This window comes from Stigmatopora nigra, chromosome 8, assembly GCF_051989575.1.
Source record: "Stigmatopora nigra isolate UIUO_SnigA chromosome 8, RoL_Snig_1.1, whole genome shotgun sequence".
In the NCBI taxonomy this organism is placed as follows: domain Eukaryota; kingdom Metazoa; phylum Chordata; class Actinopteri; order Syngnathiformes; family Syngnathidae; genus Stigmatopora; species Stigmatopora nigra.
Window position 1 is genome coordinate 7,797,790 of NC_135515.1, and position 24,849 is coordinate 7,822,638.

Below are 24,849 nucleotides of genomic sequence, written 5' to 3' on the forward strand. Positions count from 1 at the left end.
CTCTGGCAAAAATATATGGTAATGGTAGTCCTAAATTGGATGTATATGTGTTTGGGCACTACACATTAAGGCAATTGATTTTTGTGGTTAAAAAAACATTTCCCCTTGTTCTGTAGCAAACAGGTTCTGTTGAATTTGAGGCCTGCCTGAAGTAAAATAATCACATAAACTATCTTTTAGAACTTGTAAAACAAGTCTCCTTATGTAAACACCCCTATGCATGATGGCCAGCCAGTATGTTCTTACCCATTGCATAGGAGCAATTACATGAGGGTATTGTCAACTCTATAACTATACATGTAGTAACATGCACCTAGCTTCACCCCAACCTAAATCAAAATAAAAACTACTTTTCAATGGATTGGAGGTGATCAGAAAGCCACCAAATTGTCATTGTCTTATTGAAAGCCTAAAATACCTCAAGAAAATCCAATGATAATTTTCGCCATCCAGAATTAAAGCAAAAAAAGTCATATGATCAAGGAAAGAGTAACACACACACACACACACACACACACACACACACACACACACACACACACACACACACACACACACACACACACACACACACACACTTACTTGGCTCATCTTTATTGTCGCCGCAAAGCATAAAAGAGTCACAGGAGACTTTAGTCCAAATGTAGGTATTTAGCTGTCAATGTAAATTGTACAGTATGGAGTCAAGTCCACAGAGCGGCGAGTGGAGTGGCCGTGATTTTGTGTGTGTGTGTGCAAATTATTGCAAGAGGCAATTCAGGTGCAACGACTACCAAGGAGTATCAGGGCCACACTGGGAAAGGGAAAACGCAAATATTAGAAGAATAAAGGTGATTGGACTGAGGTGTGCGTGATGACGTCGCTCCTCTTACTGAAAAAGGCTAACTTTTTTTTTTTTGCTTATTAAGAAACATTTCACATTTTCCGTAACCCCCCAAAAAAGAAACACAAATATATCCTTAGAGACTTTTTAGGTGGAAAGGAAAAGATTAAAAATAATACACAAATAAAAATTTTGCGACGTCAATATTTGTTAGGATGAGGCTTATTTGTCTTGAAAATTTATAATTTTGTCAAAGACTTTTCTTTTACCCCATAAACATTTTAAAAATGTATTTTCTTTGCCAACGTAAAAGTGGAAGCTTATGACAAGTATTCAGAAACAATTCTAACATTGTCATTATATATAAATGTTATAATTGCCCTCTTTTCATTTATTTGTTTAGTTGTTTTAGCATTTTCATCATTAAATATGACTATTAAAACATTGCCAATTTTTGCCTTTAAACCATGTTAAAAAAAAATCATATTTCGGTAGGTTTCAATGAAATGCCATTTTCCTTAAAACTCTATTAACCGCCTCCCCCAAAAAGGAAACTCTTAAAAAGTGATTTCTTCATTCTCATAACATTTGATTGTTTTTCCTCTTTCCATAGAGTGCCTAATACTTATTCGTGCATGACGAATGAGTAAGACATACACATGATGCTACACCGCCAGTAACTGCGTGAGTGTTTTGTGCACGCGGTCACGTGACTTGGACCCGAGGGTGACGCGCCATTCCCAGCGAGCGTCGTTGCGCCTTGAGAGCATCCGGCGTGAACTTAAAAAGAAAGTGTGACATCCCGACATCACCCCCTAAAAGACATTCAGTGTGTTTCAATGTACGACATGTTCTCTTGCTTTTCTGTGCAGCCTCCTCCCCATTAGAGTACTTTGTCTATTTACAGTATAAATTACTACACAGTCTCATGATAAAATAAATTACTTAAATACAGCTGGCCGTGGCATCTGCTGGAATGAGGGCTGGGCAATACTGCAGCGGTGAGGTGATCCGGTCTTGACGCTCGTTTTCCGTTTTAGGAGATCGGGAAGAGGAGGTGACGCTCGCTATACCACCGTGCCGCTCGGAGAGTTTCCATTCTGTGCTGTCAAGTTCTGTAGGACAGAAAAAGAAGCAAGTTAGATATGAGAAAATGCAACAGTCAGTTGTTATTAGTCTTTTTTTTTATTGGGGGCGTGGCAAAAGAAATGAAAAATGATTTTTTTTGAATATGGAGATAATCACGTATAGTCAAATTAAATGTGGGTACGTTCACATTGTTTAAGAGGATGTTTTTACAAATTCTTTAGTAAAAACTGAATGTGAAATTGAAAATTTATGAATTTCTTTATTTATTTATTTATTTTTTTGAGAATGTACTTTGAAGATCATGTATCTCTGGCAATCGAATTGAAATGGAGGAAATCTAGCGGAGATTCCGATAGGCGCAATATTGCGGCGATACGTACCACTTTGCCAGGCCTGGCCCAGGTGCAGATGAGCCCCTCCTGACACGCCGTGATGATGCAGTCGTCCATAAACACCAACACGGTGAGTCTCTCGTGGGCAATCTTCTTGCACACAAGCGGCTCCAGCAGCGGCACCTCGTGCATGCGCGGACACAACGTGGTGCCTAGCACCTTGGCGGCGTCCAGGCGCCCGCTGCCTCGCGGTGCCACGTTGATCTTATCGTTACTCTTGCTGATATTACCCAGACTGTGGTAGCGTTTGTGTTCTTTCTCAACTCCGCTGCCTACCACCGATTTGTCCGACTTGCGCTCCTGGAGGGTGAGGGTGGCAAATCGGCCGATGCTGAACGGCGCGGTATTACCCGGGCCGCCACCCGTCGTGCCGGTCCCACTACCTGTTCCGCCAGTGGCGCACTCCGTGGTACCCTGGCTCTTGGAGGTGTTGGCGACCGCCGGGTGAGGAAGTGAGTTGGAGCGAGAGAGGGAGCGGGGAAGCGGTAGGGGCAGCGTGGGTGGATTGGAGGTGCCCACCACCGGTGGGTGGTGATGGCCCTCCACGCCGCCACCCCCAGAGTTGGGCAAAGTTGGTCCGAATGTGTTGGTGAAGGCGCGGGAAAGCGGCAGACGAGGGTAAAGGATGTCGTCCGTGAGGTCCCACAAGCAGAATTGGGTATCCTGTCCCACGGATCCGAATCGGTAGGTGACGGCGGCCGAGCCGCCACCCTTGGAGCTGTGCCGGGAGAGCCGGGAGAGGGTGCTGCTGGTACGCACCCGCCCAAAATGCGGGGTGGTGTTGTTGGGCGCCCCGCCCTGGTGGAGGTCTTCCTCACTCCCACTGAGCTCCATGGGCTCTTCATCCTCCAGAGAAGTGGTGAATGGGTCGAACGCCACCACGTTAACCCAGGATTTGTGTCCGTGTCCGCGGGCCACCACCCGGCTCTCGGCAAAGGACCACACGGTGACGAGGTCGTCCTCGCCCCCGGTGGCCAGGTACTTTCCGTCGGGGCTCCAGGAGACACACAGCAGGCCCCCAAAGTAACTCCGCATGACGCCCTGGAGCTCCATGGAATCAAAGTGGAAGACCCGCAGGCAGCCATCCTGACCCACGCAGGCCACGTGGACGCCATCGGGCGAGAAGGCAAACTCGTTGAGACCGCCTTCGCCCACCGCCCAACGGAGAAGCGGGTTTCGGGGTGTCTTGGTCTTGCAGGCGTACACGGCGAATCCCTCGCCTTGGCGCAAAAGCGAGTACTGCGGCGCTGCCGTGCCGCAAGTGTGCTCCACGTTGTAGAGGTAGAGGTGGCCGCTGGCGTGGGAAGCCAGGAACAGGTTTTCGGACTTGGGGAGCCATTTCAGACACGTCACTTTGGATTTGTCGATCAGACGCTGCGTGGTCAGGACAAAAGACAGAATTATAGCTTTTAACAAAAATCACCATTGGAGAAGAATAGCAATGGAAGTTCAGTACCTCTTCATTGAATAGCTTGCTAGTCTCCTTCTTGATGGGGTCCAGGTATTGCACCTGTCCGGCCGAGAAACCAACGATGAGCGCCACACTTTCAGCCGACGCCGAGTATTGGTTGAAGTCGTGACACGTGGGCTGTGTGCCTTTGTAAATCCGTTTGTCAATGGGCTTGCTCAGGTCAACAGCCTGCCGCACACACAGAAGCAGTTTGACAAAACTTGACACCAAATAATGCAATAAATCACCTTGAATTATGAAACTTATACCTTTGCTCTAGTTCATATCTGAAATTCCAATCCCAACAGTATTTTAAATCCATTATTTGAAACACAAAAAAAAAATCTTTTATAACCCCAGAGCTGTCTTGAAAATTGAAGCATCACTACGAGAATGGTAATGCTACTACAAAGCCTACATCCTTTGTTGAAAAAAAACACTAACTTAGAATCTTAACTATGACTTGAAAACATCCCTTTTCTGAACCACTTTATCCTCATTAGGGTCTTGGGGGGTGCTGCAGCCTATCCCAGCTGACTCCAGGCCAGAGGTAGGGGTCACCCTAAATTGGTGGCCAGCCAATCACAGGGCACAATGAGACAAACAATCATTCATGCTCACACCCATACCCAGGGGCAAATTTACAGTGCCCAATCAGTCTACCACGCATGTTTTTGGAATGCGGGAGGAAATCAGATCTGGAAAACGTACTAATAAAAATTTGAACTGTGGCCAGACATCCTCGTTTGAAATCCTCATGCTCATTTGAATCCATTACCGTAGATTGCATACAGAAACTATGAACGTGATTTATCTCATTTCTGAAGGTAAACCTGACACACCCACACACGTGATAGGCCTTTCCGTGAAAACATTGAAGGCGTTTTCTGCATCACGTAAAACCAGCTGATGTGTGCGAAACGCATCTTCTTGACATCTTCCTCAACCACCTTGACCATCTTCTGCTACATGACTCACCCTTAGATGGTTTAAAAACACCAAAATAGTGTTACCTTGTGGACCGTTAACCCGCCCGGTCACGTCAAGTAACAACACGGAGCATAATAAATCACTGACACGGTGCTTTGAAAGCAACTAAGCGCTACATTAGCCCAGCAACAAGCAAAAAAAATAGCCGAGTGCTAGGCTAGTTAGCAGGCAAAGCTAACACCGAGCGTCCAGTATACGTACACCCCGGTGACCCAGCCCGAGAGGGCCGCCCAACCCGGGCTCACCTTTTTAATGTTGGTGTACGTGTAGAAATAAAGCTCCCTGCCGATGTTGAAGCACACCCGCTCCGACTCCTCTCCCGGGTCTTCGGGTTGCAGCTTGACCATGGAGACCCGCACCGGTGGCAGGAAACCCGCCGGGGAGGAGTTGGCTGCGGCATTCGACGAGGAGGCGACGGCGGCGGCTGCGGCGACGGCAGCAGCGGCAGCTCCGGGGCCCTGGAGCAGCCCGACCCCTCCGCTGGCTATCGGGCCACCTGCAGCCGCGGGACCCAGCGTGGCCGCGGCGGCGACGGAGGCGCCCCTCGGCAGCCCCCCGCCCCGCTGCTGCGAGTCCGAAAGGGTGAGCAGCTTGTAGAAGCCCTCTCTGGTCCGGAACTGTGATTTAATCTCATTGATATCCTTCAGAGCGCCGCCATCTCCGGCCATTTTAACCCCCCCAAAAAAGAGCCGCTGGGGAAAGTCTTGACCAGGCAGGAGACACTTAACGCGGTGAGAATAATTGACAAAAAGAAAAGTACTAGAGCAGACACGGGAGCGGCGGAGGCGCGCAGTCGTGCTCAGCTAGGCCGACCAGCGCTGCTCGTGTGGGCCGCTGCATTTTACTCCAGCATCGGCATCTACAGAGCCGCGGGCGCGGCCCGAAGACTGAGGTCCGACGGAGAGCTGCCGTGAGTCGGCGAGGGCGTCATCCTTCAGCTGCTCCCCTCACCACGAGCGCTTCAAGTTGGGAGCAGAAATGAGCCCACCGAGCTGCCTGCCCCTCCGCCCCCTGGAGCAGCTGCGCACTGCTGCTCATTTTCGATAAACATGAGGTCCACGGGCCGCATTTTGGACCCTTTCTGGTCCACTTTACCATAAACCTCAATTGGAACACAAAACCCGCGCTTGGAAACCGAATCCAGTCTTTTTTATGCTCTTCATTGTATAGGTTTGTTATTGTTTAAACTACTCAGAAATAAGGTTGTTTTGTTTGCAGGGACAAACTTGAGAAAACAACCAGGAATAGCTAAAACAATCCAAGCTATCTGACAAAAGTGATCATTGTGCAATGAAATTGCAGTACACAGCAATGATTCAGAAACATTGCAGTATTTATTAAATTTTATTATCCATTTGAACAAAAATGGAGAACATAAAACTAGTAATAATGGATGTAGAAACAAACAGCAACTGTAATCATGTTCTACTGCCACAAGAAATGTGACACAGTATGTAATAGTGCACTTATAGTAAAGTACACACTACATTGAAAAGATACAAGCAAGGAACAAGTGTTACCAGGATGGATAGATTCTTCTGTGTTGAGGTTCAGATTCCCAGCACGTCTTTGTGCACTTTACAACCCAACAAAGTATTGGCAGCTGCTACACACTCAACCAGACCCGAAACTGCAAAATAAAATCAAACAAAAATCAGGGGACATGTAGAACCTCAATTGCATTCAAAATAGTATAAAGCAAGGTGATATGTTATTATTTATAGGATCCTTACTCTTTTGAGAACGGAGCCATGATCCAGCCTTCATGGCCAGAAGCTGCCATTCGTCCTGAGCCTCCGACTTAAGCCCATGAAGCCAGATAAGAGCCAAGATGGTGGCCCATACTTCCTTGCTCACCTAATTCACCATGTGTTAGAAAAGACCACAGGAGGAAAGACTCAGAGTGGGAAAACATAGTACAACTAGTTACGTTGCAACTTGGGCATTTTGACGCTAAAACAAAACTGATTTTGAATATTTTGTCTGATCTATGTATTTTGATACCTTTATGCTTTACCAAGCGAAATCTCAATTAACATATGAATTTACCCGTACATTTAAACTACACCATTTGAATGGCAGATATAGTGGTGGTACCTGGAGAGTGAAATACTATTCTTCTAAGTGAAACTGTAGATGTAAACATGCTAGTAGTAATAATAATACATGAACTTGAGAAACGTTACAATATGTACTTTTGCCATCATAGCACTTTTACACATTGTTAATGCTTCTCCCTTGCTTTTTCCCTCTAAGAGACTCACCGCTGCAGGTTTAGGTGTTTCTAGCTCCTTGCTGGTCTTCCCCAACACTGAAGCCAGGGCCTCCTCAAAGAGCCAGTGGCCAGACGCCTTCTGAAGGGACACCATCTGCAGTAAAGGGTCTTTGGCAATGGCTGGTGATGGTGGTCGTTGCATGTCCTCTTGTTGTAGTGCCTCCTCCTCATCTTCGCAAGAATATTCCTCATCTTGTTGAAATGAATCCATTTCTAATTTACAAGAAGAAAGAAACTGGTTCATTTATCTTTTGGTGAGTTGACCCACAAGTTCAAATTTGACCTTTTACTGAAACGGGACAATTATTGTAATTTTGCAGTTTATAATCTGAGTTTAGACATGAATAAACATTATTTACTTTCATGAAAATATTCATTCTTATTTTTTGTCTTCACTTGTAGCACATTATACTAACCGTTTAATGTGTCAATAAAAATTGAACATTATTACCAATTAGAAAGGCATTTTATTTTGCCATCAAAATTTAGGAAACCTCTTTTTACTCACAGTATAATAACAGCAATTTAATCGTGAGTTTGTATACCTGTACTCATATCACAGTCAAGCATCATGGCATCCTGGAAAACTGGAGCTCCTAATTTGAGACAGCCTTTCCCAAGAGAAAATGCATTGTTAGAATAGAACAGAACATCAGATAGTGCATGTATAACATCCAAAATATAAACAAGTCAGTACATTTTGTGTGTTTGTGAGCACTGAAATACAATTTTTTTACCTAGGTCCACAATGTCTTGTGTGTCTGTCTTGCTACTGCAACCCAGAAATTTCTCAAAGTAGGGATGAAATAAAATTCTAATCTAACCTAATCTAATTTAATCTGATCTGATCTTATGTTTATGGAACAAGTGCAATTGTTTTGGGTTCTAACATGTTGTTAATATATATGTATATATATGGGTGTAATTGTATATTATGTTTTTTTGTGTGAATTATTACAGTAAAAGTTGGTTGAAGACAACAACTAATCACTGTGTGATTATTTCTCTCTGTGTTTCAAGCAATAAGAAAATGCAGGGTGCAACACTCACATGGTACATAGCCTGACCTCTTCTTACGAAATGCTAAAATAAAACAATATATAGGTCACTGAAGAAAGACGGGAAATGCCAGAGCTGACGCTAAGTTCCCACATACTGTAGGAGGATCGTTGTTGACATCTTTTCATGGCATGCGCAGTTGGTTGGATAGCAAAATAAGAAGAATACGACAGGCAGTGAATCGTCGAACACATCAAACACTTAAATGGGTGAAGCTTTAAGGAAGTTGCGAGAAGAGAAGAGCTTACAAAATGTATTGGCGAGAAAAAGTTGAGCCAATTTCTTCAGCCAAGCATGAAGCGGAGATAGTGCTAAAAGTGAATTGCATAGGAGTATATTATTATACACGGTACTTACACGGGATTGGAGGGCATGCTGAAAAATTACACCCATTCGCCAGAGGAAAACCTGAAATAAAATAATAGAGCATATGTCACAAGGAAAAAGACACTAACATTAAGTTTCTACATAATCTAGGAGTATTTTTATTGACATATTTTCAGCAAAATTGGATGGGTGGCAATATAGGAAGTCACAAATATGACCAAATGGTGTATATGTAAACACTCAATCCAAGTAATTCAAAGCAGTGATAGTAGAGAAAACGTTGATTCATATTCATTGTTAAAATTTAATTTAAAAAGTCACTATCATTCTATCACGAATTACGAGGAGAACAAGAAATGCCAGTTTGTGGGCAAAATTTGGACAAAAACATCTGTTTTTAGGAAATGGAGTTGTAATGTGAATTTGACCACACACCTTTTGTGTTTTAAAACTTTTGTTTGCAAAATACTAAATTGCCAATATACGACAAAGACGCACATCAAGATCGACGTTAACTCACGGCCTGAAATTGGGATAGTCTGACGCAGTAAAGGTCCTTTAACCTTTTTGTTGTCGTTCTCGCAGACAGCAACAAAAGCAGTGTAGCTGCTGCTCACACCTGACTGGACACTGAGTTCCACCACCTTTTTCTTCAATTCATCGTGTTGCACTTTTTGGTCTTCTGCCTCTTCAAAAGGCAGGAAAAGGTCTTCATCTTCTATCTCCATGGAGCGAATTGCTGTCCGAGCACTCAACCTGTGAATTGTTAAACTGCAAGCAAAAGAATGATATGGCTTTTAGTACTCACAGTGAGACTGACACATTGCGCATTGTTTCAAATTTACCCAGTGTCCTCTTTGGGCTGTAGGGCGAAGCGAAGCTGATTCTGGATTGGCTGGCCAACCAGGCTGTACTTTAAAGTGACGCAACCATCTTTTGCATCTAAACTCTGAGGAAACATTGCACCCCATAAGCAGCAAGACTACATTTTGGGTCAGTGGGAGGAAAACATGTACTGTACAAGACGTTTATTTTTAAGAACGGTACACAAATTCTCAAAAAGAATGTGAAATAAAGTGAAACCTGTTCAATGTTCTGTTGGGATAGTTCAGATCAGGGGTAGGGAACATATGGCTCGGGAGCCACAAGTGGCTCTTTTGATGAGTGCATCTGGCTCTTTGCTAACCTGGGAGCTAAAATATGGAACTAGGTGGTTTGGGCTTTAAATGGCTAATTAACATTTTTCACAAAACATGATTGACCCTGTGTGAATGTAACGGACGCGACAAGGCTGCATAATCTTAACGTGTGGGATCTAACTCGGTTTCAAATAAGAATTCTGGTGATTTTAAAGGATGCACCGTATTTGGAGGTAAGAAAATTGGAAATTGTGTGTGTTAAATGAATAAATATCTTAACTCAAGAGAGATTGAAATGTTCATTTGAGGCAGTCATAAGCTTACCTGGCCAGTTAGCTGAGCATAAATGAGTGAACGTCGACCATGGAAAATAGTAGTAAGAGGTGGAGACAAAACAGTGACAGACACCTCCTTTGGCAAATCCCAAGTCATGGAGATGTCTTCCACTGCTGGTTGTAGAGCAAACCGCAGAGATTGCATCACCTGGTAAACAACAATAATACTTCATAAGTTAGGGTGAATGGAAAATCACTTCATTGTATTCTAGTTGTGAACTAGGGGAGCACAGTTCAATTCAATCTGCTTGTTGGTCCAAGCCATAATATCAGCAATAAATGTATGGAATGCAATCTTGCAAAAAAAAAAAAAAACCTCAACAACCTTTGGTTGCATCCTGTCAGTGCCTGCAATAAATTGAGCGTGACCTCCTCCCTCTCGAGCTAAACCGTTGATAAGAGCAGTGCTGGCCCCGTCTCCAATGCCAAAAGAGAAACACCTGCAATAAAGTTTTACGTGTACAAAAACACACTGAAACAAAACAGTGCAAATACAGCCAGAAACTTCTGCAACTATTCAGTCCAAGGACTCGATCAAATATCACTTACAGATGTAACAATGTGTCTTAAACATAACCAGATAAGTATTAAATATGCATTACAGTTTAGCGGTAGTAGTTAGCTCACTACCAACACAGCGATTGATTTTGATATTCCAAAGTGATCATTACAAGTGGGACAATATTTGATACAGTGGGTATTGTGATGTTTTCCAGATGGTCACAATTTTGTGGTTGGTTAAGGCCTTTACCTGTGTGAGTTGGAATGCTTCTTCACTAGTTTAATAACTTCTTTGGTGTTGCCCACCTCGCCGTCAGTGAAAACAAAGAGCTGGAAAGAACGTTAACACATGATTTAAAAGTGACATCGCTTATGATTTAAAGCAAAGAAAAGGGGTTTTGAATTGAGGAATTGATAAGAAAGAATGTGTGTGTGTTTTTTGGGTGTCGGCTGACCTTAACACATTTTTTTTAATTTTAACTTAGCAAATCCTTTCTATAGACCGGTGGAAGAGTGGTTAACGCGTATATGAAAGTACATTTTGAAGATTTTAGGATAAATTAATAGTACACAAGCATTACCTGTCGTGGTTGACCAGTAATGCAAGGCTGGCTGTAAATGTTTTTGAGGCACTCAAGGATTTCTGTTCCTCCTAAATCAGCATCCATCGTCCCCACTTTCTTCAGTGCATCTTCCATGGTAGTCTGACTGTATTCCACACTTTTCCTGGAATCACAAACACAGCACACACACAAACAGTTGATCGATACTTGATAGAGAAAGAGAGAGAGTTACTATGGGCCAAATGTGCTCGATACTTACGGGAATAGGTGTTCAAAAGTGGAGCCAAAACTGTAGATGTTGAAGTAGCAGCCCATTGGCAGGCTCTTCAGAAGCAGCAAGAGTGTGTCCTGTGTGGAGACGGATCGTGAGTGACGGTGCAGAGTAGGAGGACAAATGAATGACCCGATCATGAATACCCTGGCACTGCTGATGCGAGTCTGCTTCCTACTAGATTCATTAATGGCACAATCCATACTTCCAGATCGATCTAGTACAAACACAAACTCTCCACTCGTGGCCAATGAAGACGTCACTGACTGAGGGAATTCGGGGTACACGCTAACCATCACAGCAGTATCCCCCATCAACGTGCCTGAATCAGAACAAAAATAGGGATGGCGACATTAACACATAAAAATCATCCAAAGACGTGTAGACCTGTTACACTCTCACCTGGTTTGGCCTCAGGCTTCCCTGCCTCCACCACAACAGCTGGCTGATGAGTGTCCATATAGTAAAGAAACAGCTCAAGATCCCTGTCAAACTTGTGTCCTGCAGCAAGTTTAACCTGAAATTCAATAAATATGGACAACAGGGTTAAGTAATACGCTTCAATTGTGAGCAACAGCGGAAGATATGAACATTTGACAGAACGTACAACTGCCTGGGTTTGCTCCTTGTCGAGGTACTGCAGAGGCTCCAGCGAACACTTGGAGTCCACTTTGGAGACCCGACGGGGAGAGGACACAAGGGCAGAGAAGGACAGACTGTATGGCACCAGAGAGGCAGGTACAGACTTAATCTGGACGCCATCATTGTTGCTTCCTGGAACCAATGTATATTCACAGTAGATATTTTTGAATGTATTTTTGTAATATTTGTAAATATTTGCGGAATTTCCCTTTTCAGAGTCAGGCCTTGAAGCCCTGACACGAATAATCGTCCATGTTCAACATCACCCAATTTTTATAGTACTTACTCCCCACCAAAAAATACTCGACAAGTTACATGGAAACACACGGATGTACCGCTGACCGAGGATAGCTGTCGTAGCTAAGAATAATTGCCAATTGTGCTTGTCCTACCCTGAGGTTGGTAGCGAGGGTTGAGCACCGCTGGCAGACAAAATCTCAGCCCACCATCGGCCTCCACAGCCAGCTCAGTGACATACTCCAGCCTGATGGAGGCGCTCTCTCCCGGAGGAAGACTACCCACACTCAGGGAGAAGATGTCTGGGCTCTGATTACTCTCCTCCAGGAGGAAGGCCTGTTGACCGGAGCTCAGCGCATCGTCATACTCCTCTCGGGCCTGGAGAGCACGACACGTGATGTTTACATTGTCTTTTTTCTAGCTTCCTCCACTTTGGGATCCGACTCACCTCCTGCTTCTCTTTCACTTCGGCTACAATTTCAGTTTGTCCAATTTTGGCACTGAACTGGCAGACGGCAGCATCGCCGGGCAGAGGGAAGACAAAAATGGCCTCTATGGCTTTGTCCTCCTTGTTCTCATAGTGCAAAGTGGAGACCACTACAGCTACGTGGTCTTTCACCTCCACATCCACATCAATGCCCTTTAGAGGAACTAACAAAAAAAAAAGGCACGCCCAAATGTGAAAGAACAGTTCTCAAAATTTACGGTTCAATTGATAAATAAATGCACACACACAAAACAGTCTGAAGAAGGTGTGGTGTATTTTGATTGGGAAAAAAATTGGTTTGGTCATGATACTTGTCTTATGTCTTTATTTATATTTGACTTCCAAATAATTTCCAAATACCTTCTTTATATAAATAATGGTCACATTAATTAAATAAACACAACGTTTATAATCACTTTACAATTAATATGGTTTTCAAATGGTATTATACATATATAAGCCAACCAACACTTTTATTTCAACCTCATCTTATGTTCGGGCCAATACGGTAGTACATAACAATACATACACAATAGATATAAATAATATTTAAGTAGTACCAGCTTCTTTCGTGGGTGTCAGGAGTCCACAGCAATGCTCCATTGTATACCTTTAAACAAATGAATATTTTACAGAAAAATCCTAGTGATAGTTTACGGAAGCTTATTGCATTCACCTAAAAAAAAGTAGTAGTAGTTCTTTAACTGCGAAACAATTTCTGTAATAGTTATTTCGATTCCAGGCTATGTTAATACGCGGGTATTACATGATATCCGAGTTGCTCACCTAGAAGAGCACAAGACAAACCTTTAGGAGTCTTCTCTTGGTGAAAGTGCGCGACAGTCCGGGTAAGGTTGTTGATATTAAACCGAGACCAACTTGTTTAAGATTGGCGTGTGCAGATATACGCCCAGAAATATTTTTCACCGCAGAGAAGTATGTGGCCGCGTCATCCAGTGACTCATACTTCCAGTTGATCCGAATTCGAAAAAGGGTGAGTTTGCATCAGTCGATTTTTAAAAAAAACATGAACTGGGTGGAATGTTTACACATGATTTACAAATGACACAACATCACGAATGATTTATAGCAAAAGGAGTGCATATGAATTCTTTAGATTATTCTAGTCATGCTTATGTAAATATTGATTACGCAAAAGCAGGCTGCCCTCAACTTGACCTATAGTCAATCTCGCATTCGGTCCTCACCAGGGGTCACAGAGGGTGCTGGAGCCTATCCCAGCTGACTTTGGGCTAAAGGCGTGGGACACCCTGAATTGGTGGCCAGCCAATCACAGGGTACAAAGAGACAAACAACCATTCGCGCTCACACTCATACATAAGGACAATTTAGAGTGTTCAATCAGCCAACCATGCATATTTTGGGATGTTGGGGGAAAGTCGAGTACCCGGAGAAAACCCACGTAAGCCAGGGGAGAGCATGCAAACTTCACACAGGAGGACCGATCTGGATTTGAAACCAGGACCCAAGAGCTGCGTGGCCGCAGAAAAAGCTATGAGCATTTCTAAATCCAAATATGAGTTGAAACGTTTGCTTAGTTATACTCAGGCACACAACAAGGCAGCTCGCTGGTCTTTCACTTGAGTGACGTATCGCAGCCTTTTCCGCGGAACGCGAGGAGAAAAACGTGGGACTGAGGGTGTGTTTAGAATTTCACATTTTACTGCCATCGGTAAATATTTTTAGTTTGTTTCAACTCTCCAAGTGTCTTTGAGAAATCGTCTTATCGTTTCCAACCGCTGTCTTCCAGTTTATTCACGAGTAATAGCACCATAGAATTAAATGCTAATGCTAAGTGTTTGACACTTCGAAGGATCAGTGCGTTGCATTATTTTTTTTGACAAATACGTACGATCTACACATTCGCGAATATGCTATTCAATTGATTGATGAAGCACTTGTTTTAAAATAAAATGTCTGTGACGACCACTGATCGGATGAGTTGAAAGTCCTAACAACAACAAGAAAATAACTTAGTCTTGTTCCCCATCAGGTTTTTAAAGGATGGAGTACATCCAGTCTGCCTCTACAAGCACACAGGGAAAAATGTAAGTAATGTACCTGCTGTTTTTTGTTGTATCAAAACTAGGCTCCATAATTGGTGGAGTTATCCATTCCCCCAAATTTTCCATTTTAAAATAGCTTTACGAATGGAAAAAAGGAAATAATAATGGTATTATTCCAAACGAGCCACTCCCCCTTTATCATTATTATATCATGTAACCATCCAAAAATGATTCAATTTTTCTACCCATCAATTACGTTACACAAATTGCACAACTTCCTTATATATTCACAGATGATGCTTGAAAGAAGTACATTTTTAAATTAAATTGTATTCATACACTACTTTCCCTAGCCTGTGCTGCACTTGTGGCATCCCAATTCCTCCCAACCCAGCCAACATGTGCGTGGCATGTCTGCGCACTCAGGTTGACATCTCGGAAGGAATTCCCAAACAAGTCACGGTGCATTTCTGCAAGCAATGCGAACGGTATGTTTGATCCTTTTTTTAAAAAGTCGTAATTTCATTTTGTGAATTGTGACCTGGAAACAATATCCTTGTGTTTAATCAGTCTTTTTTATTTAGGTACTTGCAGCCTCCAGCCACATGGATGCAGTGTGCGCTAGAGTCCAGAGAGCTGCTTGCACTCTGTCTGAAGAAAATCAAGTGCTCTATGACTAAAGTATGTTTATTTTTTTTCCTACTGTTGTCGGATGAGATTTCCAGAAGCTGTGTAAGGGGTGCTACTATTTCATGCATGCTTTTTTATAGGTCCGTCTTATTGACGCTGGCTTTCTGTGGACAGAGCCTCACTCCAAAAGGATTAAGATAAAACTCACCATACAGAAGGAGGTAATGATTTTGAGCCATTTATACCATTTATTTACCTAAATAAAAATAATAATAATAATAAAAATAATGCATTTTAGAGCTGCAATACTTTGATATGGTGCTACTTTTGATAATGCTATTGTCAGAGAGTAATACTGCCCCATGCATGATATGAATTTTGAGAGGTGGAAATATACAAAACATGTTTATTTCTCAATAATAGGACTAAAAGCACCAAAAAATTAAATGACTATTAAATGGTGTAGAAATCAGAACAGGAAAGTGCATGCTCAGCTCTTGTAGTGATGATTGCAAAGCTGCAAGTGGGTTAACTAGCTTTTGGCATCCACAGGTGTTGAATGGGGCCATCTTACAGCAGGTCTTTGTGGTGGAATTTGTCATTCAGCCTCAAATGTGTGATGACTGCCACCGCGTGGAGGCCAAGGATTTCTGGAATGCAGTGGTTCAAGTCAGACAGAAGGTAAATAAATGACTGTGAGGCCCCAAGATTATATTTCATGTGTCAATTTCTGATGACAGTCACATTATTGGACAACTATTGTCGTCAATGGCACTGAAAAAGTTGTATTGTCCAGTCAACAGCACTTGTCACCCTCTTTGGGATATATCCCAGAAAAGTTAATTCTCCCTATTATTGTGCAAGGATACGAAGTAGCTCACCAATATGTGCAGATTGATGAGTAAGATTAATGACCTTACTTGTACTTGGCCTGTATTTTTATTTCTTAAAACAGACTGCTCACAAAAAGACATTCTACTATTTGGAGCAGTTAATCCTCAAACACAAGCTCCACCAGAATGCCCTCAACATCAAAGAAATTCATGGTAAGTCTTTTTCACTTCTTTTTCTTTTAAAAGGTATGTATTTTTATATGGCAACCCTCATTTCAAAGCCAGTTTACTATTAACAAATCAATGTATTTGTTCCGACCGCCACTTTCACTTTCTCCTGTCTTCTCCAGTGTTTCTTTGTTGCGTAGCACATGGGCTCTGCACCAGCGCATTAGCTAGTACTAAGTTTGATGTATACTTGCTTCCTTTTGTTTCAGATGGTATCGATTTCTACTACGCGTCCAAGCAGCACGCTCAAAAGATGGTTGACTTCCTCCAGTGCACTGTGCCCTGCCGGTGAGCAACGGAACCAAACAAGGGCCTTTGTGATGGGGAAAAAAATTCACTCATTGACAGAAGGCTAAAGTAGTTTTCTGGCTGTAGACTGGAAATAGAAGATTTTGAGGGGTAGTCGTAGTAGGTCAGATTTACTCAACCATTAAGTAAATGAATATGCTTTGACTTCTTTATTCTCAGGGTATTTATGACAAAATCAGATGAGTTGTGTAGGATTTTCTTGCTATATCTGTATAGCTGTATTACAATATTATTGCCACATTTTTGGGGAATTTAGTCAAAGTTGCATTGGTGGGGAAGCAACCAAATCATTCCTTTTTAGCCAAAGAGATGTCATTTCAGTCTCCTGACTCAAAACCGATTGAGAATTTTAGTTGTTTAGTACCAAACTGCAAGAAAAATACCCCCTGTCTATAAACAGTCTCTAATTATAAATCTATTTTGTTTTCCACAAATTTAAAGGTCAAAGTTGTCCCAGAGGCTCATCTCTCATGACATCCACTCCAACACGTACAACTACAAGACAACATACTCTATGGAAATAGTACCAGTTTGCAAGGTATGTAAACTGTCATGCGAACAGAAGGACAAGGTTTAATGTGAAAGCCATATTTTGAATCGGTTGCGATACCTGGTGACTAACTTGTCATCTTTTTGTGCACTTTAACATACAGCCCTTTTTTTTTCAACTATACAATTTGACAGTCCTCACTTTGACCAATTCTTTTCTCCGGTTGGCAGGATAACGTTGTGTGCTTGTCGCCACGGCTGGCGCAGAGCCTAGGGAACATGGGTCAAGTGTGCGTGTGTGTCCGCGTCACCAGCACAATCCACCTCATGGATCCAAATACTTTGCAGAGTAAGTCCACTAATTTCTTTCACCCCAGTAAAATTAGTGAACCAGATACTTGTTCAGATGAGTCAATCCATTTGCTGGCCGCAAATCCTCTCCAGGCATCCACGTTGCCATCTTTTACACAGTTGCAGTCATGACAGTGGAAAATGCAACAGCAGGAATCTGAAGACAAACATTTTTTATGCACACCGTCATTGCTCATTAGCCGCAAGTCGGCTGACGGGATGCGCTTCTTAATCAGTGGATGTATGGTGGCAATTAGGGATCTTCTTTTTCCTGTGTTATCTGGCGTGTCCGTCAGCGGAATTTGGACATTTTGACAGGCGCAGGCACATTATGAATTACTCTTGAAAGAAGTGGTCTATGTGGATATGATGTTTTTCCTGATAATTAACCACAGATTTGAATATTTCGTCCCCATAGATATGCGTTTATTGACCTTCATCTCTATTGTAATTGCTTCAAATTCACATTGTAGTGCTGTCTGGGAAGGATAATAGATTAGGAGAGAAACACAATACTTCAAAACTTTATTTCTTCTATGTGTTGTCCAAAAGAAAAGGAGTCTGAAACTTTGCTGCCTCGTCGTTTTTGCACTCATGCCCCGTGATTATGCTTTTATTATATAATGAATCATCTTTAACTCACAGTTGCCGAGGTTGATGGGAGCACATACTGGCGCGATCCCTTCAGCAGCCTCTGTAACCCACGGCAACTGGAGGAGTTTATTGTTATGGATATCGACATCATCAGAGACCAGAAGCTGTCTGCTGGAGCTGGTATGAGGTCCAATAAGGTGAGCCTTAATCAACAGAGTACAACTCTAGTCTAGTGTGCCACATCTTAATAACTTCATAATCTTGCATGTGATACAGCACATCCTGGCGGATGTTTGGGTACAAAAGACGTCAGAGATGAACACTAGTCAGCAGTACCACTGCCGCACCTTTCTGGGACACCTGCTCAATATTGGGGACCTGGCGATGGGGTGAGTTTGGATGAATGACGACAGGTCTAATCAGTTTGAGGAATAGAGTGACTGTAGGCTGCCATTTTGTTTCCTACAGTTTTGATTTTGCTAATTCCAACGTCAATGATGAGTTCCTGAATAAGATGAACCCTCATCATGTACCGGATGTGGTATGAATATATATTATCTTATATTATAAGACACGATACATAGAATTGTGCGTATTCAGTCACTAAAACATTATCTGGACCATTGAAGGTACTGATCAAGAAGAGCTATGACCGAAGCCGCAGAGTGAGACGCAGAAACTGGAAACTGCAGGAGATGGCCAAAGACAATGAAGGCATGGATACCGATGATGAGAGGTACCAATCTTCTATTCACAATTTTCAAACAATAAAAATCCCTCCAGAACGGGATCTTCTATATCAGATATTTTTTACCTTCTGTTGGCTGGAAATTGTGATTTCCTCTCTTCTCTCCAGGCAATACCAGGATTTCTTGGAGGATCTGGAGGAAGACGAGACCTTGAGGAAAAATGTTAACATCTACAGAGGTGAGCAATTAAACATTGTAGGCGGTCTGCTGCTGCTAAAAAACTTTTATATACTGTCTGTGTTGGTTAAAAGTACTCGTATAGGGCGATTAACTGTATTAGCACTGCCAAGATTAGGCAAAAGTTGGCTATACTGTCACCAATGAAATATATGTCTCAAGATTTTTAGAATCTAGTCACTTTCAATGTTCCTTGAAGTTTCTTTTTCACATCATAATTTAATGGAGTGTATTATATTATATTGGCCCATTTGTTGTTGGTGCACTAATGCTGCTGAATTTACAAATCTTTCATTCAGATGCCTCAAAGAAGCCAGTGGAAAGCGACACGGATGACGACGCCGCGCCATTTATCTCTCTGGCGGAAATGCTGGAAGACCTCCACCTAACAGACGCCACGGGAGGCGAAGGTGCCGACATGATTGAGTAAACATCCCGACAGGGGTTGAGCTAAACTATCTCATTTTTAACTCACAAGTTGAAACCAGACAGATTATGCTTGTTTGAGGTAATAACATTATCATGAAAAAAAACATGTGATATTGTGTATAGGAGTGAGAGAGCTCAATTGCTGTAAAGGCAATGACAGTGTGCGCAATTGGCTGATAAGAGCAAACTTGTGGTCAAATGCCGCTTTAGTGGCTATCTACATCCAAATAACCATTGTGGAGCCATTAGATTTTGTCAACAGAGTCAATTGACAAATAAAATATACACGGGAAAGCACATGGAATGGTTTATTTTGACAATATCCACTTTAGGTGATCTTCTACACATTGATCCCCCTAATTAATATAATTGCTAACATTTGATCAGGACATGCAGATCGCCTTGTTCCAAAGCCATATTTTTCCTAATAAAACAAAATTACTAGCCGTAAAATGACAACAACAGTAATTCCTGATTCCCAAAATCAGATGGTTTAATTCATCAATTAAAAAAATAATAATAATAATGTGATCAAAATGCTGATTATTTTTCATGGTTGCACATATCTGATCACTTTATAACAGGGGATGTCTTCATAGTCAAAAGTAGTGTTTCTTAATGAGTGCGACACTCTTACCTTGAAGATTGTGAGAAAGACAAGAAGGGAGTTCCACAGTCCTGTTGGCCAAAACTTGAGCTGACATCTGATCTTGGGAAAGTGAATAGACCGAATCGCATGGGTGGGGACCAGGGTAATTCTAACAATGTCTTAACCAAGATCTGCATTTTTTTTTGTTTTTTTGTAAACGTTCCATCACCCACTTCTCCCAGATATCTTGGCACGTGTGAAAACTGAGCCCTGCTAACTGCCAGCAACCTTTCAATACAAACATGCTCCCACTCAACTCGACATGCTCCCATTTTCAGTTTACAGTCAATATACAGGTGGAATGTGCCTGTGTAAACTGCACAGGCTGTGCATTAGTTGAGTTATTTATCTCACAATCGGGGTGCAAATTCTGGCTTTACATGAAAGTAGATGTTACAAGAAAAGGATTATTCATGCTTCATGCTGTTGTAAATGCCTTCCTTTCCGCTATTGACGAGCCCATCCCCACATTCAAAACAAAGCAGTGTGAACCCAGGCGCGATTGGCCGTTTTGGCGCTTCCTGTGTTTACATGTCAATAATGCATGTTGTTATTAAGTGAAGGAACTGAGATGGTCATCCAAGTGTAAAGATGGAGAGGCAAGATTTCCCAACTGTTTTCTCATTGTCTTCTTGCAGTAAAGCGAAAAAAAGGCGGATGGATGTTGCTTCCTTCAAGATGCAATGTTAGATATGAGTGGTCAATGGTATTATTGGAAGTGCAATATTGGGTTTTATTTCCATCCATCTTCACTATTCACTTTGTCTCTTTTTACTTTATGAAAAAATATTTTTTCATTGTCAGAGTTAGACATACAGTAACTGTTCAAATAGATGTGTCCTTACCGTCAATGATCAGGTAAGACTTTTTTGCACCTAAAATGCAATATTCCACATTTACTGAATCAATGACTGTGGTTATGCAATCTCAAATGGGATGCTAGGTTTTTAACAGGTGAGATGAATTGGAAGTTGCAGTCGTAAACATCTCGCTGCAGTGCCATCAGCATCTTCATCCTCAGCATCTGAGTGGCTACAGCAACGTGGTGAAAGGTTGCAGCACCCCAAAGTTCCCAGGTGTGTTCCAATCCCCCAAAAACTCCATTATATATGTTTGACTTGTGCCTGTCCACCTGTCAGCCAGGTGAGCGACCGCGGCAGCGTTGCTGGAGCAAAACCACAGCCAGTGGGTGTGGTGTCATCATCTGCACAGTCTTACTACATATAGCTTGACACAAACTGGTGAGGCAGCTTTTTTTACTCCTGGCGCAACGCGCAAAGGCAACTGCGGTGAAACAAACGGGCCGCCAGTGCTTAGAAATTAACAAGCAGGACCAAGACAACTTGCTGCTTTAAAGGTCAGTTGCTAAGTTTGATCATGCTTTGAGAAATTCCATCATGTCCATATAAAAAAATATAACTTTTAAATCTACTTTTTTTTAAAATTGAGAGGTCAAATTAGGTGACGGTTGATTGTGGAATGTGTGCATGTGATGGTTGCACTGCCCTGCAAATAAAAAGGACCTGCTAATGCAAGTACATTTGAAAAATGGCAATAAATAGGGTGATACTATAAATGTCATTTACATAATGTATACAATTAGCTTGTTTGGTAGCTGTTAAAATAGAGTACAAAAACACTAACTATCATGGTAGTATTATTGAACCTGTAGTATTTGGAAAAATACCCTCTTTCTATATATATATATATATATATATATATATATATATATATATATATATATATATATATATATATATATATATATATATATATATATATATATATATATATATATATATATACATATATACATATATATTATTTTTTTTAATTATATATGTGCACACCCGTTTTGAGTTTAATTTATTCAGTGTTTAAACTCACACATACACTCTGTTGTAACCAATGCAGTCAAAATGTTGTGCTTCCTATCCTGTCATTTCCTCATTTCATATTAAAGATGCTCTACTTGAAACTCATACCACTGTGAAATACAGAAATAATAAATATTGAGAGGCTAATATCATTCATTCCATAACCATGCACATATATTGACCTCTCCCCTATTGAATTGAGTGGAAATTGCAGTCCCAACTTAAAACACACAAAATAACTGAATCCTTCTTCATTCATATATTTTTTGCGGACAATAAACAGTGAACATATCTATGAGTATTGAAATTTTCACTGCCAATATGCTCCTACATGTTAAAAATTTAGCATCTTAATTAAATGCATGACATAAGTGCTACTAGGTGGATCTCCCTTTTGTTAGCCAAAATTCTCTTGATATTATGAAATACTATGTAAGTATTATATTATAATTTTTCAATTTATGAAGACTATTAAAAATATAATGAATCTTTCATATATCCTGCAGGATGAATTTCAAGAACTTGAGGGAGTACCTGGCTTGGCTCTACTACCAGTACCTTCTGGTCACTGGCATCTATGTACTGGAGCCATGGGAGAAGTCCCTCTTCAATTGGCTCCTGCTGTCAGCCATCGCCATGGTAATCTACACCTCCTATGTCTTCGTGCCCATCCACGTGCGCCTAGCACTCGAGTTCTTCTTCGGCGCTTGGCCGCAAAGTGCCGCAGGGGGTTCAAATCCCCTCTGGACACTACGTTCCCTTTACAGAGAGGAGCATCCAATGATTAAGAATGATCTGGATTGCGTCGAATTGATTGATTAATCAAATGGAACACATCAAGCGACGTAGAAAGTCAAGCTACATTTGCACTGTTGCCACTCTCAGAACACTGACTCCCTTTTATTGACCATTGGAAAAATTAAAAAATCTCAGTAAATGCTTTACAATGACCAAAGAAAAGTTCCGCATACTGCAAGGTTTCAAATTAGGATGTGTAATGTTTGCATTCAGATATGCGGGGAAAAGTTCACCGTTATGATGAACTACTGACGCGTGGCACAATCCTTTTCGTGTTTAAACTGCCGGTATGCAAGAAAGGTGCGTTCGCTGCTGAGCACCTGCAAATATTGATACAACACACCCTTGATAAAACCGACTCGATCTGGGGCTTACTGAGCAGCCAATCACAAGCCAAAGTGAGACTCATGATTACATTCTATTTCACTTTTTGCAGGCTTCATTTTTGTGTGTTTTGGAGGGTTGAAGGGCTTGTTGACGACATGTTATTTATACAAAGTTCTATATTTATATACTATACTGGTAAATGCTTGACTGGTTTCAATGTCAATTACCACACTGTAGTTCTTTTTACCTTTTTTTACTATTTATGTTCTCTCATGGCCACAAATCAAATCACACCCTGTGCTTTGCTCCAATTTCACAATGCTTTGTTACGCATCATTAATCTTTTTTTTGTTCACTCTGTTATCAAGTCATAAATAAAGCTATGAAAAAGCAGAGAGTGTGTGGCCCATGCGCAGTAACTAGGCAACACTCAGTAGTGCTTTGAGAAAGGAGAAGGTTGCTGAAACAAAAGCGTAGATTCACACAAATAAAAGAGCAAGTCACCCAACCTGTTCTGCCTTATCGATGGCAAAAACTTTCTATAACAAAAGCATCAAATGACTTCCTATTATGGTTTACTAAAAGAATTATGGTACATTTATTAGTTTGTCAAATTCTAAGTCCCCTTCTCATAGCATCGTCGCCAAATAGACTCGTAGAGAATATTTAGGATAGAATATTGTATCAATGTCTAGGTTTTAATTTTTACTTATTCTGGTAGCTAAATTCAATGACTTGATTTTCCTTTTGAATTTTCTAAAGACATTTTTATATTGTTTTTGAAAATGTTTTTATATTTTGTACTTTAAAACTCATTTATTTTCCTATGATTAATTTTTTAATGATCATTTGTGTCTCATTTTCAGTATTTAACTTAACCCTTTTTTTCACTCTTAATTTTTAATGTTAATTTATTTTATATTGATTTTTACATGGCAACGGTTTCATATATTAAAATATAAAATCATAGTTATATCATTTAAGATATATGACATTATATTTCAAGACTTAAAGTATTCATCTTGTAGTATTGTGGTCTGGATAGGTTTGGTGCCTTTCATTAACCAAACATTTGCTAGTATTGGCCTTGACTAATCAAATGTGTATACCTGCGGCTTATACATGAATACCTTTTTCCTTATCAAATTTGTAGGATGCGACTTATAGTTGAATACAATTCTAAAATGTTAGGGATTGTTTTTTTGTTGTTTTTTCCCCCCCATTGACTTCACCTGTGGTTTTCCCATCCCCAGTTGTTTGTAATTGTCTCATCAAACCATGTCTGTCTAACTAAACCTTGTGTGTTTGTGAATCCTGCTCGGATCGTTTGTCACGCTCATGTCCCGTGATCCTCGTTTCCCCACGTCTTCCCTGGCAGGTTTGATTCTGTTATTTAATTTCAAAGTTTTCATTATAATTTCTGAAGAACCTTGCTACATTTATGAAAGTATTTGTTAGTGCCCCCCTCCTCCCCATCATTGCCTGCTTCCCTGCGTTTGGTTCCGACCACGTTTCACCATCCACCAAACTTGTCATAAGATTACAATCTTTTTTGAAGGAGTCCCATGTTATATGTTTACACGTGATGTAGGTCAAATGTCATCTCCATGATGAATGGAGTGTTGTGTTTTGCATTCGTTTGTCGCCTTCCATGGTTGATAACAACAACTGTGAAGTGGGTAGAGCGCAGTAGAACTCCTGGCAACTTTCAAAGTACTTACTAATACACTGTGGATATTTGACACTTGTACAATTAGTGGCTTCATTTTACAAGGGATGCCAGGAAAGGCTTTAATTATGAA

The 24,849-nt window shown here is 41.3% G+C and overlaps 4 protein-coding genes across 8 annotated transcripts; 2 read left to right on the forward strand and 2 right to left on the reverse strand.

The window, feature by feature from the left end:
* Positions 1-578: 578 nt before the first annotated feature.
* Positions 579-5,781, reverse strand: LOC144200957 (WD repeat-containing protein 20). The gene is made up of 4 exons (XM_077723357.1): positions 4,990-5,781; positions 3,761-3,943; positions 2,293-3,678; positions 579-1,938 (listed from the first exon to the last, which is right to left on the reverse strand). Exons 1-4 carry the CDS (start codon positions 5,410-5,412, stop codon positions 1,891-1,893), a joined length of 2,040 nt encoding a protein of 679 aa, XP_077579483.1. The 5' UTR covers positions 5,413-5,781; the 3' UTR covers positions 579-1,890.
* Positions 5,782-6,058: 277 nt separating this feature from the next.
* On the reverse strand, positions 6,059-13,660 carry LOC144200956 (von Willebrand factor A domain-containing protein 5A-like). Of its 3 annotated transcripts, none has more exons than XM_077723355.1 (20): positions 13,388-13,660; positions 13,141-13,190; positions 12,542-12,744; positions 12,249-12,471; positions 11,822-11,988; positions 11,617-11,731; positions 11,361-11,536; positions 11,203-11,291; positions 10,962-11,106; positions 10,631-10,710; positions 10,205-10,319; positions 9,869-10,027; positions 9,251-9,354; positions 8,926-9,176; positions 8,436-8,486; positions 8,070-8,102; positions 7,565-7,630; positions 7,009-7,232; positions 6,478-6,601; positions 6,059-6,374 (listed from the first exon to the last, which is right to left on the reverse strand). In XM_077723355.1, exons 2-20 carry the CDS (start codon positions 13,181-13,183, stop codon positions 6,295-6,297), a joined length of 2,448 nt encoding a protein of 815 aa, XP_077579481.1. In that variant the 5' UTR covers positions 13,184-13,190; positions 13,388-13,660; the 3' UTR covers positions 6,059-6,294. The 3 variants fall into 3 exon arrangements, with proteins under 3 accessions (XP_077579481.1, XP_077579480.1, XP_077579482.1); XM_077723354.1 differs by having other exon boundaries at positions 13,367-13,660; XM_077723356.1 differs by lacking the exon at positions 8,070-8,102 and having other exon boundaries at positions 13,367-13,659.
* nmd3 (NMD3 ribosome export adaptor) lies at positions 13,354-19,693 on the forward strand. Of its 3 annotated transcripts, none has more exons than XM_077723361.1 (16): positions 13,354-13,574; positions 14,595-14,649; positions 14,961-15,095; positions 15,192-15,288; positions 15,378-15,458; positions 15,790-15,918; positions 16,193-16,283; positions 16,508-16,586; positions 17,049-17,145; positions 17,328-17,445; positions 18,093-18,238; positions 18,318-18,430; positions 18,510-18,582; positions 18,671-18,777; positions 18,898-18,968; positions 19,267-19,693. In XM_077723361.1, the coding sequence occupies exons 2-16, from the start codon at positions 14,606-14,608 to the stop codon at positions 19,395-19,397; spliced, it is 1,512 nt and encodes a 503-aa protein (XP_077579487.1). In that variant the 5' UTR covers positions 13,354-13,574; positions 14,595-14,605; the 3' UTR covers positions 19,398-19,693. The 3 variants fall into 3 exon arrangements, with proteins under 3 accessions (XP_077579487.1, XP_077579485.1, XP_077579486.1); XM_077723359.1 differs by lacking the exon at positions 13,354-13,574 and adding an exon at positions 14,117-14,273; XM_077723360.1 differs by lacking the exon at positions 13,354-13,574 and adding an exon at positions 14,134-14,240.
* Positions 19,694-21,043: 1,350 nt separating this feature from the next.
* On the forward strand, positions 21,044-23,581 carry sptssb (serine palmitoyltransferase, small subunit B). Its single transcript, XM_077722862.1, has 3 exons — positions 21,044-21,121; positions 21,185-21,402; positions 22,429-23,581. Exon 3 carries the CDS (start codon positions 22,430-22,432, stop codon positions 22,742-22,744), a length of 315 nt encoding a protein of 104 aa, XP_077578988.1. The 5' UTR covers positions 21,044-21,121; positions 21,185-21,402; position 22,429; the 3' UTR covers positions 22,745-23,581.
* Positions 23,582-24,849: the final 1,268 nt, after the last annotated feature.

Excerpts from the sequence above, each read along its gene's own strand:
- LOC144200956 (XM_077723355.1), bottom strand. The coding sequence starts at position 13,183 with ATGGAGCATTGCTGTGGACTCCTGACACCCACGAAAGAAGCTG. Across the intron at positions 8,487-8,925 it reads GACTATCCCAATTTCAGGCC|GTTTTCCTCTGGCGAATGGG; the intron begins GTGAGTTAACGT and ends ATTTTATTTCAG. Across the intron at positions 6,602-7,008 it reads AAACACCTAAACCTGCAGCG|GTGAGCAAGGAAGTATGGGC; the intron begins GTGAGTCTCTTA and ends ATGGTGAATTAG.
- sptssb (XM_077722862.1), top strand. The coding sequence starts at position 22,430 with ATGAATTTCAAGAACTTGAGGGAGTACCTGGCTTGGCTCTACTACCAG.
- LOC144200957 (XM_077723357.1), bottom strand. The coding sequence starts at position 5,412 with ATGGCCGGAGATGGCGGCGCTCTGAAGGATATCAATGAGATTAAATCA. Across the intron at positions 3,944-4,989 it reads CGTACACCAACATTAAAAAG|GCTGTTGACCTGAGCAAGCC; the intron begins GTGAGCCCGGGT and ends TGTGTGCGGCAG. Across the intron at positions 1,939-2,292 it reads GGGCCAGGCCTGGCAAAGTG|AACTTGACAGCACAGAATGG; the intron begins GTACGTATCGCC and ends TCTGTCCTACAG.
- nmd3 (XM_077723361.1), top strand. The coding sequence starts at position 14,606 with ATGGAGTACATCCAGTCTGCCTCTACAAGCACACAGGGAAAAAT. Across the intron at positions 15,289-15,377 it reads TCAAGTGCTCTATGACTAAA|GTCCGTCTTATTGACGCTGG; the intron begins GTATGTTTATTT and ends GCTTTTTTATAG. Across the intron at positions 18,239-18,317 it reads CTGGTATGAGGTCCAATAAG|CACATCCTGGCGGATGTTTG; the intron begins GTGAGCCTTAAT and ends CATGTGATACAG.